A 15,928-nucleotide genomic window follows, 5' to 3' on the forward strand; every position below is an offset into this window, starting at 1 on the left:
AATAAGCCAGGCCCAAGACCAGGCCCAGACCCAAAACCCAGTCCCAAATCCAAGCCCAACGAGACGGTGGCAGTGGAGCAGGCCGGGGGCGTGGCAATGGGCGTTATAAACGCTCCTAAACGCTGCCAACTGCAATTACCATTCGGCAGTCGAGCAGCAACAGAGCGCACATTTCGAAATGAAATGATTGAATTTGCTTTTCAATTAGAAAAATATGCAAAACGTGATGCGAAAATTATGCAGATTGCAGCTGCAACTTACAGCCTCTCGCAGAAGCAGCAGCAGCAGCTTCCTCTTCTTGTTTCAGCCGCTGACCGATATTGCGATTTCCCGATTTCCGAGCCAAAATAGTGGAACACAAAAAAACAAGAAAAAAGAAAACGTTGCTGCAGTCGACAAAAAAGCAAAAAGAAAGCGCATGTATGGGTGTTGCATAAATCTGAATATCTAATGCTCCTCTACGCGCTCTTTGTTGTGCAAAATTGATTGAAGTGTATTGAAATTGATTGAAAGTTGATGACATAATTTCGTACGAAACGGACAGAGACAATGGCCAAACGCAAACGCAAATTGGAAGTGAATGTTGGCCAAAAGCCGCCACCCCGTTTGTCCGTTGGGTGAGAGATGCTTTATGGGACAGCAGACGATGGTTTACCATTTGATGGCTTTATTTTTTCATGCGGAAGTTGACAATTACCAAGTGTGATTTATGCGGACAAATATCGCACGATTTATCGCTTCGATACAAACTAAATCCCAACTGATGCAGTTAGCTTTTGAGTGATTAATTGCTGTAAAGAAACTTGTTACATGGCAGCGGCAAGCAACTGACAACGGGATGGAATGCCGTGTAGCTCATTAAATTCCAATCTGTATCTGCATCTGGGCATTATGCATCTGCCAGATACTCGCGCATATTACTCACTTTTTCGGTGGCCCCATCAGCACAATCCTTCACTGCTCTGCTTTTTTATATTCGTATTGTGCTTCTTACATGTGTTAGCACTTACAAAGACATCACAATGTAACACACAGCGGGTTCAATGACTCGCCAGTGCGTCGCACTGCGTTGTTTTGTAGTTGATTTTCTTTTATTTTTTTTTTTCTTGGTTTTGTTGGGCTGAGACATAAAGCATTACCAAAATATATGTATAAGAAATAAATAAAGTGCCTCCCGCCCCAATTTTGGGTCAGTGAGTTCAGTTCGCCAGTTGGCAATTCGAATAAAAACATAGGTATATGCCAAAAAGCACAAACCCCCCATGAATACATAGATGAGGCATCGATAATTGTAGGCTTTATGAATTCCTAATTTTGCGTTTTCTATAAAAAGGGTACACACAAAGAAATTAAGCTTGAATAATTAAGATTTTTGATAAATACTGGACAACTATTCCTAATATTGCAATATGATTTCTCCACACAAAATTGAAAATTAATTTAAATATTTTTTTCAGATCATAGAGATCCTAAAAAGAATTCCTTTAAAATAGAATTATTTTTGGTACTATTTTCCTTTTAATTATTAATTATAGGAATGTTTCAAAATAATCCTAAAATCGGGTTAATTTTTACCCATTTAAATATAGCCAGCACCTGCTTACTATAAATAGCCACTCAAAATCCGTGATGCAAATGCTGAGTAAACACTGCAAATCAGCCTTAGCAATAGCTATTGACGTCAATTCGATCCAATCCAGATCGAACAACCTGATCTCGGGCGAATGCAGCAGCTAGCTGCCTAATGAAATTGCTCGCGACATTTTACCAGGCCATGATGTTGTGTTGCCGATCATCAATCAGAAATTAACCCAATTTAGCTTTCTTGGAGCAGCGTCAATTACTGATACCCGGGCATACTCCCATACGAATCGATTGACAAGCGATCGGCGATGGCAGGAGCCGGCTGTAAGCCGAGGCGAGCAGACACGGAGCTGTATCAGCTGAGCTGATAAAAGTGCGCTGCTGCAGGTACACAAACGAGTACGAGTAGTAGCCAACCAGTCTGGCAGTCGTCGTGTATCCATTAGGCAATAAAAAGAAATGTTTATGTGGCCGCAATCATGACACGCTCTCTTTCGGCTTCTTGGCGATGCCATGTTGCTGCTGCAACTTGTCAAAGTCGAGGAGACTCCACTCTAGAAACTGGAAATGAAGGACTCAATTTGGCCACAAGTCGAATTCCCCATTAAATGCTTAAGAGGCGCGGATTTGCGATTCATGAATGACCAATTTGGCCCATCTTGCACAATGAAATTCTCATTAAATTGTCAACGATTTCTGCTCATTCTCGGCAATCTTTTCATTAGCCCCACAGGCAGTAGCAGCGAAGACACAGACAAAATGCGCCACTGGGCGCCCGCCGTTCGCCTCAAGGCCAGCGATTTCAGTTTATTGGCAAGCATATTATGAACGGAGGGAACGGACATGGCGACGGCGGCACACACAAATCAAGCCAAGACAAATAATGGCCGAGACAACAATGTGCAGTGCGGCGGCGTTGAAAAAGGCGGCTTGTGGCAGGCACATCACATATCACATACTGAAAGGCATATATATACAACGACCTTCAGTCATCACAAGATGAGTGGATCGAGCTATCGACACATTCAATTAAGTGCAATCTGACCTCAGTTGCAATGCAGCCTGACGCCAACGCCGGGCTTATCGGTGGTGCAATGTAGCACCGCCCTCATCCCAGAAACGGGGTTAAAAGCGTGAGATTTTGACTCCAGCAACACCTCAGTGAAGTCGTTAACCCGCGCTCACACACAACACACATTTGCATGCCAACAATTTGTCAACATTTGCCCACAACTTATCACCTGCTTAGCATCGCAGCCAGATCAAGTGCCGCCACAGCAGCAGAAACAGCAGCACTTTTAGCTCTTGCGGAATTTCTGCCATTGTTTGTGCCCGTAATGAGTCGGGCCAAGAACTGTGACATGTCTTACGCGGGCTTAGTCGCGTTAAATGAGCGTTTAAATGGCTCTGAGCCAACGGCAGCATGTTTTTCTTTCCCCATGCATCGCACTTACTACAAGTGGAGTTAATAATAAAGAGAAAGAAAAAATACAAATAAAAATAAAAGTGTGGAGAACCCGGTGCCCCATTGTCATCACTGTTTACATGCTACATTTCAGTGATTGTTTAAATTATGATTTTAGACAAATTCTATAAAAATTATTGAAAATCTTGCTTACATTAAGGACTCCATGATCATATCAAGAAAACTTTATATTTATTCCCATAATTAAGCCAGGTTCTGATAGTATATCAATAAGGATTTATATCCTACCTAACATATTATATTTAAATAAATAATACAAAACATATAAGTGATCCAATGTTCTCTGCAGTGCACAGTGCTGCCAGGTAAGTGGAGTGACTATCTGTCAGTTTGGCGGTGGCCTGGGAGCGGCGACACCCATGTGGGTGAGTGGGTTGTGTGCTACACCGTTTCCCACTGGAGGGCAGAGCGGAGTCGGCTGCCTGACTAGCTGGATGTGGCTGCCTGTTTTCATTGTGCGACATTCCGTAGTAAGGCAGGCGCCTGATAAGCCCATAAAAAGTGCAGTACATATACCCACCCAACCTGGCCGGGGAGTGTGTGAGTTTCGGTTTACGTTTCGTGGCCAATAAGTCACTGATTCGGGTGTGGGCGAACATAGCATATATGCTATATATATGGGAACTCTGGCACACTCGGCATGCTGCCGGCTAGAAAGGCGGTTTCAATTACCCAAGATTAGTTCTATTGACGCTCGGCTGCACTGCCCTGCCCGCCTCTCTGAAGCGAGGAGGATGCAACGGTACACAGCCAATCAATAGGCTTCATTAGCCGGACTCTGCCAGCCGGAGATGGCGATGGGGCGCTGTGATCCGCCATGGGAGGCGGTGGTAACAGCGATGAAGCGATGCAGTGGCCCGCATGGACGCCCAGCGGTGTAGCTGTTAAAATTTGACAGTTAGCCGACAGCCGCGATCGTTAGGCATCATTAAACATGCCCGCCAACAAGAGCAGCGCCTAACTAACTGCCAGTCAGTCAGGCATCTAGGCAGTCAGTCAGTCAGTCATCTAGCCGAGCTGGGAGCGGAGTGTTTAGCGATCCACGTCACTGATAAAGTCACAATCGCGGATCGAGGATTGCGGATCTAAGCTAAGTTCAATCGGGTGGAACTATACCCATATGGGTGCACTGAGGGAAATGAAAACGATGCTAAACAAAGAGCCTCTATTAGTCAAACCTTTTTCTAACCCTTCTTTCTAATGATTATAATTATTCCCAATTAAACCTCTTATATTCCAGTGTCATATTTATTAGCCAGAAGTATTATATACGTACTAGCTGTGTTCTGCCATAAAACAGAGAACTATATGCGTGTGGCTGCATTTTAATTTCACTATCCAGTATCCAGTCGACCCGCTGGCGCCATAGCTGCATTCCGGACTCTGGAGTTTTTTCAGAATTTTCATTTAATGCCCCCACGAATAAAGAAAAGTTGGCAGCTGCAGTCGCCGGCGAGGTTGTTATTTGTTATTTCTGGTGCCTGGCCGTTCCGCTGACCCAAATCCATCTCTCAGCGAGCCGGGCACACACAGCAAAATGAGTTGGCCAGGGCATTTAATCAGCGGAATCCGTTGCATTTAATACCCCGGACAGCGATGACAGACGTCATAAAAGTCAGGTGAGTTCTGGACTCTGGGAGGGGATATAGTCTAGGTGGGATTGCCGCCATCATAGCGGAATCTCTTTGGGATTATGTGAGGTTAAAGTTTGAGTAGCTGCAGGCTACGAAGAATGGCAACTAATAAAAGACATGTTTCTTCCCCATTTTCGGGGTGTTAACATTGTAAATGAAAGGGCGGGGCCGAAATGCAGAGAGGTCTAAGCCAGAGTTTGCATATTCATGGGATTGCAGGAAAAGATGGGCGTAGCAAGGTGGATCGGCTTGGAGGGGAGGAAAAAAATAACTAAAATAGAAAACAGCAAAAAATAAAAGTCCCTGGGAAGTGCATACAATTGAAGTCGCTTCACTGTTGCGTGCAGTCACGTGAGGATGAGGCAAGCAAATCACGAAAAGGCACAAATGAATCCGAAAAACAACCAGTGAAGTGAGTAAGCTACGCAGCTTGGCAATTATATCTAGTCGTCGTCGTCGTTGGCGTCCCCAGACACATTGTTTCAGACCTCGCAATTACATCAGCAGTTTCAGTGTGACCCGTGAGAGGGTCCACCAGACAGCCAATAGCCTCCGCCGCCCCTCGAACACACCTGGTCACTGCCAAGGTAATTACAGCAGCAGCAGTTGCCACTACAGCAGCTCCTGAACTTGACCTTTCGGTGGCAGCCACGGGCATCGGAAATGTGTGTTTGGTCTTGAACTCGCACTCAAACACGAACTCGAACTCGAACTGGAACTCTTTAAAAATGCCAGTTGAAATAAATAAAAAGAATGGCAAATAAACAAACAACCATTTCGTTTCGGTAAACCGCAAATATTTGTTCAAAGCACATTGCCTTAAATAAGTTTACTTTCAATAAAAATAATAATAATCGAGTCCATAATAATGATGTCAGTTTAGTCAGCAGTCAGAACTTGCGGCAGACCTCGGTGAATCACTACTACTATATATGAACCATATATGAATGTTGTTTCAGCTTTAGCATAGGTCAGTTATTCTGATGATGCCAGAGCAAGTACACAAATTGTGTGTTAAATATGCGAAACTGAATTGAATCTGACAGACAACATGAACATTATTTGCGTAGAATCCGAGATAAAGAGACCCCGCGCGATGAACCCATTAAATTGTTTACGTAATCCCCCCGAAATGTATAATGAATGGTCAATTCGCGGCGACGTGCGAACTGAATGCGTAAACACAAACCGAGCACATGATCATCCAGAGCTGAGGGAATATACATATAAATTTACATACGAGGCATTTAGAGTCGCAATCTTTCATACATTCAAGTTGAGTTTGCAATTAAAACCCAAGGAAGATGACTCAACCCCGCATGACATTGACCCATTAGTCGGAGCTGCATCAGTTGTGCATTTGTTTACTTGTTATTGAAATATTGCAATATTCTGACCCGTTATATCAGTTATTTATATCTAACTAGGATTTCCCAACTCACCTCAGTATATTCGGATGTGAGAGCTTGTTGAGCAGCTGCACCTCCCGCAGCATGTTGGGTCGATTAGCCCGCAACTGATTCATCTTCAGCACCATCACCTCGCCGGTAGTTCGGTGTGTGACCTGGAAAACAGTAACAAAAAAACATTGCCAAAATCAGAAACATGAATTTGTACATATATAGAAACTATAGTAAGCGGCAGATCCATAAATCGTTCTGCCTGTTGCTTCGTGACAACTCAAGAGCAGGCGACGTACGTGTAAATTGGGAGGACACTTGACCAACTAAAATCAGGTATTTTCATTTATTTTTATCGCTTTCCAGGGTCAAGTTCGCTTGGAAAGTTGCAAGGCAAATAATTGCATTGAAACAAGTGAGACAACCGGCAAAGCGGTTTCCATGGATTTGTACAGACCAAATGAAAAATCAATAAACCCGTCTGTCTGCGCGCTTGGACCAATCCAATTGGACGCTGGTCTGGTGGTTAGTTAGAGGGAAAAGCTGTCTGCAATCACAATTAAAATTGTTAATTGAATTTGTCTTGTGAGTGGTTTGGGTTAGGGTGGGGTCTGCCCACCAAGGGGTTAAGGGTTAAGGCCGGAAGGTCCGTGTAATTTCCACGTAGGTGCTGCTGCATCTTCTACACTGACGGAAATTAAGTTTATATTTTAAGCAGGAAAAATACAGGAATTATAGGAATGTTAATAATAATAATTTAATTAGTATTTCTTTTCTAAAATGAGATAACATTTGCTAGCAACAAATCTATAATAAAAACTAGATATTATTTTCCAACTAGCTTAAAGATTAAAGCTAAATCTGTTATGGTTATTCGTAAGTTTTTCTAAAAGGATTTCAAGCTATTTTTTTGTAATCTCGTAGATTTTTTTTATCCTCCCTCTAACTTAGTAATAATAAACACAATTCCTGACTTCATGTTTTGCTATTTCTATGGTCTTGGCTTGAGGACATCCTTTTGATTTAAGAGCGCCTTTTCGCAGTTTAAAATGAGCAACCGACGGTCCGTCTGAGCCGGGATTGCCACTTGGCGCCAGACAACATTATTCACAATTCACTTAAATAAATAGCCCCGAGAGAGGTTGGCAAGACATACACGTATAGCTACGACAATGGCAACTTGTGTTCGTCTTCGTCTCCAGTTTTATTTTTATTCTATTTTTATGCCGCAGTGAAGACAAACAGCAGACACTTCTATTCCTCGGCCGCGAATTTCTCGGCTCTCTGCTAATGGCAGCAAATTAAGTCTCTTTCGAGATCCCAGATCCGCCGATCTTCGCCATGTAGTATGGTATGGTCTGGTGGGTGAGTAAGTTGATATGCTGGCGGGATATGGGTTTGGGCCTGGGTTTGGGTATGGAAATGGGGCCTGGGGACACGTGTGCGTGGGTGACACACACGACGCCGTCGGGTTCCAAGAGTCGTAACCAAGTCATTGTCATTCTTTATTGTCCTGTTGCGCTTTTAGCTCATTTCGGCTTTGTGCTGGCTGCCAGCCGGCCTGCCTGCTGCTGCTGCCTTTGCGTCGGTGTTAACAAATTTATGAAGTTGCTATTGCCAGTTGCCAGTTGCTATTTGCTATTTGCTCACGCCCCGCGGCCAAAGTCCAATTCACGGCGGTCTGCAGTCATGAGTTGTTTACTCCATCCGTCTGGCAATCGAGGAGAGTGGAGAGGAGGTGGAGGAAGGTGCCCCCAAGATTCTTAACTTGGCTCAGAATTCGATTTCCGCTCGGTGTCACTTTATTTTTGGACAGCTCCTCATGTCAGCCGCTCATTTGCTTATCTGCCACTCAAAGAGAGCTTTCAATATACTTATACTTAATATTTCATGTGTGTTTTCCGCAATCAAATCGCCTCATAATGCGGACACACCCAGCCGGATAGAGGCCCCGAGAGTTTATTGAAGTAAGGTAAGTTCCCATTTAAATTGCTATTCATCATATTGATTTTACGGTACGACTTCTATAAGTAGAACGACATTTTTGGATGCTTAGAAATTGCGAGATAGATTAAGGGAAATTCGCTAGGCATTTATGAAGACAATTCTTTGCAATTAAAGCACTTAATGTTGCCGCTGATTCACACAATTAATTTCAAGTTAATTATTGGTTATTTTCAGCAAGTTCCTCATCAGTAAACTTGAAGAATCTCCACTGTATTTCTTTAATTGCCAAATTAATTGTGCGCTGTGCGTGACCAGTAATGCCTAAAAAACACAAACATAATGCTTTGTGTGTTTGCCAAATTGATTTGCATTAAATGTATCCCTCCGACTTACAGAGTGTCACAGCCAAACCCTCGACATCCGTCAAAAGTAGAGACCACTCCCCGTCGAGTGTTTGTCCGGACAATTAAACCATTAAATGCATTTTAGAATGCTTTAGAAGCGCTTAATGAGCGCTGCAGATGAAAAGAGGCAGTTCCAGCAAACTACGTGTATTTATCCAAAAATGTTCGAACCGTCGAACGTTCGTGCCGCGGACAAAGCGAGTGCTCCGACTTCGACCAAAAAGTGGCACGTCCATGTTCCTAGCCTGCCTTCGGCCTGCATCTGTGCCAAAAGAGAGAACTCACCGCTGCATCCAGACACAGTCTGGTGCGGATTGATCTTGTGCTTGGCGGCCGGCTTCAAAGATTCAAAGGGGCCGCCGGAGCTAGCTCTTATTGAAAAGCGTTTAGGCCGGCCGGCAGTGACGTGAGAAAAGAATTGCCGCCGCAAACAACGGACAGCGGCATCGATGGGCTTCCAAAATAATCAATTACCGGCGAAATCCGAAAACGAAGGTGTCCGAAGTGAAAGAAATCTCCAACCCAGATCGTCGTGTGTGGGAAAAGTGAGTTGGGAGTAGCGTAGGTTCTAAAAAGCTTTTCAAATCCCGAGGTTCCCCTTCTCTTCCATCAATTCACACCTTCCATCGGTTCCATCTTATAATTTGACCCCAAATCCAAACGATTGATAAACAATCGGTCAGCGTAAACAAGAAATTACTTATGAAGAATATATATGTATGTATAAGTTTATAAGCCACACACAGTCGTCGAACCATTATGAACTTCTTTGTTCTGTTTGCTTATTTAAAAAGCATGGAAAGGCTTTTAAATATTCGTTTACAGTTTAAATAATGCGCAGATACTCAGAGCCAAGAAGTTCCGCCCGGAAAAACTGTCAATAACAGTGACAGGGGAAGGAAGAGAGAGTGAGTGAAGCCACTCGTTCTGCACATTCAAATGAAACACATGAAATCATTATTACTTAACCAGTTTCAATGGCCAGCTGAGAGGCATCGATGGTTATGTCAACGGGCAGGCAGCATCTCTGCATGCAAACAAATCTCCTGGCTTTAGCCGTAAATACTCGTATTTTCACTTTCAGTTGCAAGGCAAAAATGAAAATAACAGCAATAAAATGGTGGCGGTTGCGGAAACAAAACAACAACGAAAGTTGCCGCACCACCTCGCCGAAAAAAACATCCTTTTTGACCAAAAGGCCAGGCTTTTGGCCGAAACCAGTCGTCGGCGTCGTTGTCGTTGTCCACTTGAAGCGAGAGCCTCACACTGACATTTTAGCCGGCAAAAAAGTGTGGCCAAAAAAAAGTGGGAAAGGAAGCTGAGTTGGTAGTTGAATAAGGAATACCCTTACAGGATATACTACTACAAGTTATCTTCACATATCATAGACAAGAAGAATCTTTCTATTTGGATATTTGGTTCTTTAAAAGCTTAAAGTTATAGTTCTCTTATTTTTACTACAACTATAAGGCTCAAATTTGTGATTACACCACAGCATCTAGGACTTTATATAGCAATTAGCCAGTCATCTCTTCAAATTGATGACTGCAATTAAAATACCCCTGGGTTAGAGTACAAAAAATGCAAACTGTAAGCAGCGGAAAAACCCGCTCGGTTGGGGCCAGGCTGTTACATGTATTTGCTGGCCGAAAAACGCGTTCCAGCCAAACGGACGCGGCGTGGGGCACACGTGTGACATTCGATCCGCGGACTCGATTGCACCGGCTGCTGCCTGCTGATCGGTGATCGGTGAAAATATTCCAGCTATTTCCACGCGGCTGCTGCGTTTCGTTTTGCTGGTTAACAAATACTTAATGCGATTTACAGTTGGGTTTTTTCTTCATTCACCGAAGAGGCAAGCGAAGCCAACCCAGCCTGGTCAATCATCTTTCACATGGCAGCGTGTTGGGGCAACACCAGTTAGCGGTACAATGTCAGCAGTGACAGGAGGAGGAGGAGGAGGAACGGCGACGACGACGACGACAGAGTCTGGCCAAAACGTGTTCTGGCACACTCCGGCGGGGCGCGTTTTTCACGCCGCTGTGCAAACCCAGAAATACGCACGACAAATGTCGGCTAAAACCATGTAAGACAAATATTAGGCGAGAGGTGTTGCTGCCACCAACTTTTCTGGCCATTCCCATTCCCGCAAAGCCAAGAGAAGCAGAAATAGAACCAGCTGGGAGCTGGGAACTGGGAGCTGGCGCAGCTGAGAGTTGAGCGCTCTCTGAGCCGGCTTTTGAATGGAATTTAACCCAGTTTGCTTTCTTCTTACGCGCCGTCTTCATTTCTAGCCAACTGCCTGACTGGCTGCTTTTCAGTTTAGTTGTTTTGGGCGTCAGGGGCCGCTCTAAATGGCCTTTATTGCTATGGTCAGTTATAACGAGCCAATGGAGAGACAGGTGACTTTGTTTGGCTATTTGCATGGCGCACGGAACGGGTTTAATGGGGACTCCAGCCGGGTTGCTGCACGCCACGCGAAAGTCGAGTCCGAGTTCATCATTGCAAATTAAGATGTTCCGTCTTGCCAAAATTAACCCTGACAACGGGATTGACGTATTGTCTTGATATATATTTAGACCTCATCAAGCTCTGACCATTATCGAGGGGGCCATATATAAATAAACCGACGCGTAGCGTTATTGGGATTATAATTTAATGGGTAATCTAATCAGTTAACAGGCGAGTTTTTCGGGCCAATCTTATCGCAAAGCCAGCCAGCAATGGAAAGTTCAAACACCCAAGGGCGTGCCATCATAAAGATGCATCAATGGGAGGATTCGGGTTTCTGGGGAATTAATAAGCCGCCAGGCTAGTGATCCATAAACATTTATAGTGGAGGCAATAGCGGAAAACAATTGCAGATAAAGCTACGGCCGTGCAGCCAGCCCCCAAATAGCCAAGATATATAACTCTATCTCCATCTCCATCAACATATTATGTGTTTTTGGCCACAAACAGAGTCGTTAACAACGAAGCGGCGAAAACCATATGAGCTCAAGTGCCGTTTTAAGCGATTTCGAATTTGGTTTTCATGTGAAACGAGCGGAATTGCTGGCGTTGCACCTTGTGCATTCACACCATCACTTTTCCCCGGTGGATTTGGTGGATTCAGTGGGCGGACTGCAACCAGGAAGTGTCCGTTTGAGTGGCGCAAATCAAAGAATTTTTGCGGGAGATGTGGCAAGCGGCAGATTATCGAGATACAGTTGCGGATTTATGCAACCTTTTATTGAACTTGTTCCGACGTATGGACTTGGACTCCAACTCGGTCTTGGAAGATTATTGTTGTCTTTTGGCCTGACTCTTGTGTGTGTTTTTAATTGTTAACGGAAGCTTTGGCGCAGTTATGCAAATGTTTTTTGCTTTTGTTTTTTTGGCGGTTGCTGCCGTCGCTTTTGTAGCTCCTGCTGCTTGTGTTGTTTCACCTTTTCCTTTGCAGCAAATGTTTAACAAAATTTTATTTCGTGTTGAGCAAATAATTTAACAAGTAAAATGCTGTTGTTGCCGGTGGATGTTGCCGTGGCAGGAAGCAACAGCTGCAACTGCACCAACCAGCAACAACTCACGCATATTGCACAACTTTTAGTGGGAGGCGGATGAGGTGGTGGTGGTGTTGGTGGGTGGGTGCTGGCAATTTTTAAACAACAGCAATTATTAGCTGTTAGTTGTAGGCAACATGGAAATTCGATATCAAATTGAAAAGCGAGGGAGGAGGCGGGGACAATTAACGCATACCGAAAGCCTCAGAGCTCGGCGAGCATGCGGAAACTGCCAGGCCTGGCGCAGCACATCTCGCGGTGAGTTGGATTTATCAGCCAGCGTAAAGTAATAATAACAAACATTGCATAATAATCGACTCAAATCTGACAAGGAGGAGGCCTCGTCGCACTATCAGCCTTCGGGATCACCTTCAACAGTTCATTGCACGTTCGCTTTAGTATATATATACTAGTCATAGTTTAATGTCCCGTGTTATGTCACATCCCATTCCAAACGATTCCATTCCACTCCAGTAATGCCATTCTCACGATCTAGGACTCGCCTTTAATGACATCGAACGACAGCGAACTTTACGATTACACGACGACCATAAAAAACATTCAAAATCGAACACACGTTCTACATATTGAATTATAACACAATGTCACAATAGGAACAATCCGGCCATCATGTGGGATGACTCGGCTGGTTACAGACCCGATCGGGAATGGGGTTCGTTCGTGTAGGCTCCTCTCTGCCCCACTCCTCGAAAAATTAATAAACTGGAATCGAGGTGGACGACGTGCCCGTGTTGTGGCTACAGAATAATAGTGGTGTTTGCTTAGGTGAGGCGGCGGCACGACGACAAGACATTCTTTGGATTTGGATTTCGATTTGGATTGGTTTGAACCTGATTTGTTTATGGGCTAGCCCGGCTGCATGCTTCCCTCTCTCCAGGGCCCAGTAGACGACCGACCGACCGACCGACCCCCTGCCACGATTGAAAGCCGCAGAGCGAGAGCAGACTCGAAACCGAAGGTCATAATTATTTGTATTCTTTGGGGTATCAATCATCGTCGTCGGCGGTGGTTGAGGAATGCTGTGCTGAAATGTGCTCCATGGGAAGGCAATCTCTCTCTATAGGTAATGACTTAATAATTCGCCTAACAATATATATATTAGACTGATTTATAGTGCCTTGCCGGCACTATCTCTGTCGCACTTCACCTCTATTTGTGTACATTACCTCGCTGTGCTATACGGCACAATAATAAAATTAAAAGCCGCTTAACTTATTTACTTTTGCATCAATGGCATGGCAAAAGACATAATAAATGGGTTAAGCAAACACACAGTCGCAGCGACGCACCTAAAACAAGCAGCGTCATTAAGGCGACGTCGTATTGGGCCACAGATACAGATAGGTGAGCACTATTTCAGCGATCTTAGATCGTAGATACGCGTACTCATGGAACGATTGCATAGGAGCTGGCTACGGTTACGGTGCTTTTTTTTTTAGCTATTTCGTTTTCCCTAATATTCGGTTCCAAGGGGGAAATATATATGTGAACGTATCCCAAGGTAGTTCCGCAAAAACTCTGCCAGTTAAGCTTTAACGGGATAACCTTAGAAAGTGTTAGATATACTCTCTACTCACATGGTTGACTTTTTATTGCCTGAGTCATGCGGAGATAAGCTCATAAATTAAATTAAAATAAAGCCAAGTGCACTTTTTTATATCTGCTGGCATGATGCAATCAACAGCTATAACGGCTTTTATATGCATAAAAAAAACCACCTACAACTGGGAAGTGTGTGCATTTTTTTTACGACTATTACTATCTATAAGAGTTTACTATGATTTTAACGGTAATTAATTAACTAAGTATCTTACGTGGAACGAGCTAAAAACTAGATCGCTCAATTAAATGGTAATATACACTCTCAAAGTCAGCGATCCCATCGAAAACATTATTGTTTTAATGATTCTATAAATTCTTTTGCTAATTAAAAACTCGAAACATACAAAACATGAGCCCGATATCTTGTTTGCTCTTTATGAGTTATAATTTAATCTTCAATTAAGTGGATAAATGTAACACAAAATCAATTAATGACGTCTTGTCAGCAGCAGCAGCAGCAGTATCGACAACAAGCCGCGTTCAGCAAACTGTGCTAAATACCAGAAATGAAATAAAATAAAAAGAAAAACCGCACACAAGACAGTAGCAAACTGTTAATTGGATGTGGCGACTGGCAATCGATAGGTGGAAGTGGAAGGAAAAAACAGAACCGCTGGCTTCTCATGCTCCCAGTGCGTTTTTCAAGTACACTGGTACGTCAGCAGGGAGGATTAGGGGTGCGATACGGCATTATTTGACCTTAGAGCCAAATTGATCGAATTGCCAATTGATGGCAGAAGTCTTTTGGCTGGGAAATTTACTTTTATATTAAGACGAGAGGGTTCTTTATTTTCCTATTCTCTGTTTGGTGACGGCGCCTGCTGTCTATCCCTTTCTGGACACTCCACCACACTATATACCTCTTTGATCAAATATGCGCACCGAGTAGTAAGTCATACGATTTAATTGCTTTTATCGCACGCCTCAAATCGCAGACATCAGTCACCACCGTCAATTAAATTAGAAATCCCTCCCTCAAGTGGATTTGGATGTGCACCCAGATCGGATGAGGCGATGCATTTGGCCAGTTGTGACACGTCCCTGCGATTAAAATCAACATAAAGTCCAGACGACAACGACGCACGCTTTCCGCTGGATTCCCCTCTCCCCACCCGTTTTCACTAAATGACAACCACGAGCACTTCCGTTTCCAATGCTTTTCACAAAGTGCGACGACGCACTCGCCATCGGCGGCGGCGGCGGCGGTTGTTTGTCGTGCGTCCCAGTCGCCTCCTTTTCACCGGAGTCCCAGCCCCCAGGCAACTAAGCCAGGGAGATCCAATCAAGACGCCTCGGTCCCAGTCGCATGTTGCCCATAAAAGGGACCACTGGCACTGGCATGCTGCTGGCGATTAGCAGGAGATGCCAGGCGAAAGGGTTTTGGTCTCCCTATTTGGCTAGCGAAAATGTACGAAACTAGATGGGGGGAAAGCTGGTCGAAGGTGGTAATACCCTAACATTCAAAACTGTTTAAGGAAGAAGGAAGGTCAATATAACAACAAGATATGTTACAAACTCGTTACACTTTACACAAGATTGTTTGTTGCTGGTTCTAGAGCTGACTTTAAGCTCTTTTGAGCGAAGAGAGTGTGATTGTAACCAGGAGAAAATTTCAAATGTATGTAGTTATACATCTTGTTATAGGATAGGCTTTTATAGAACCCTGCGTAAGCTTGAGCCTAAGATTAATTAACCTTAAAGCTGTAGCTCAAGACGACTTGAAACAACACAGAAAAGTGCTTTAGGACCTCGGATACACCCAGATGTTTGTAAGGGTATAAAAAAAGAGAGAGTCCAGGGAGACATTCTGGCACAAAGACTCCCCATTCGAGGGCCACGCAATTTCCATACCCGGCAAAAAGCTGAACTTTGTCGGCTTGTTAAGTGCGATCGGGTACGAAATGTAATTGGTTTGGCGCGTTAATAATCAATTGGCGTTTACATTTTAAATGTGGCATGCCGCTGCCGAGGATTGGCGGCGGCGGCGTTTGTTCTCTCAGTGAGACGACACCAAGGAATGCCAGCCAAGCCAAACGGAGGCCGTACACCAAACTCTTCTCTCCATTGAGATCGTGGCGACGTCTCGGCTTCTTGCCTATGAGCCGTCTGCCCTTGATGTAGTGCCAGCCACATGCTGCCTCTGCTGGTCACAGTAGCCAGTCCGTATGATGGAAGGAAGAGCCCGGCAGCTGCTCCCGACTAGAGTGGGGACTCTGTCTGTGTGCAACTCATGTCAAGTGGGCTGGACTGGACGGCGGCTACACGTGTCGCCCAACGTCAACGCCATCGACCAACGTCGGACATCGAA

General features: G+C 44.3%; 1 protein-coding gene across 2 annotated transcripts in view; it reads right to left on the reverse strand.

Moving 5' to 3' along the window:
• The window catches only part of cdi (center divider), a 49,461-nt gene that overhangs the window by 8,736 nt on the left and 24,797 nt on the right, over positions 1-15,928 (reverse strand). For both annotated transcript variants that reach the window (XM_017164536.3, XM_041774512.2), the window contains exon 3: positions 6,147-6,268. In XM_017164536.3, the coding sequence (XP_017020025.1) occupies positions 6,147-6,268 (122 nt within the window). The remainder of the gene's footprint in view (positions 1-6,146; positions 6,269-15,928) is intronic.

This window comes from Drosophila kikkawai, chromosome 3R, assembly GCF_030179895.1.
Source record: "Drosophila kikkawai strain 14028-0561.14 chromosome 3R, DkikHiC1v2, whole genome shotgun sequence".
Lineage (NCBI taxonomy): Eukaryota > Metazoa > Arthropoda > Insecta > Diptera > Drosophilidae > Drosophila > Drosophila kikkawai.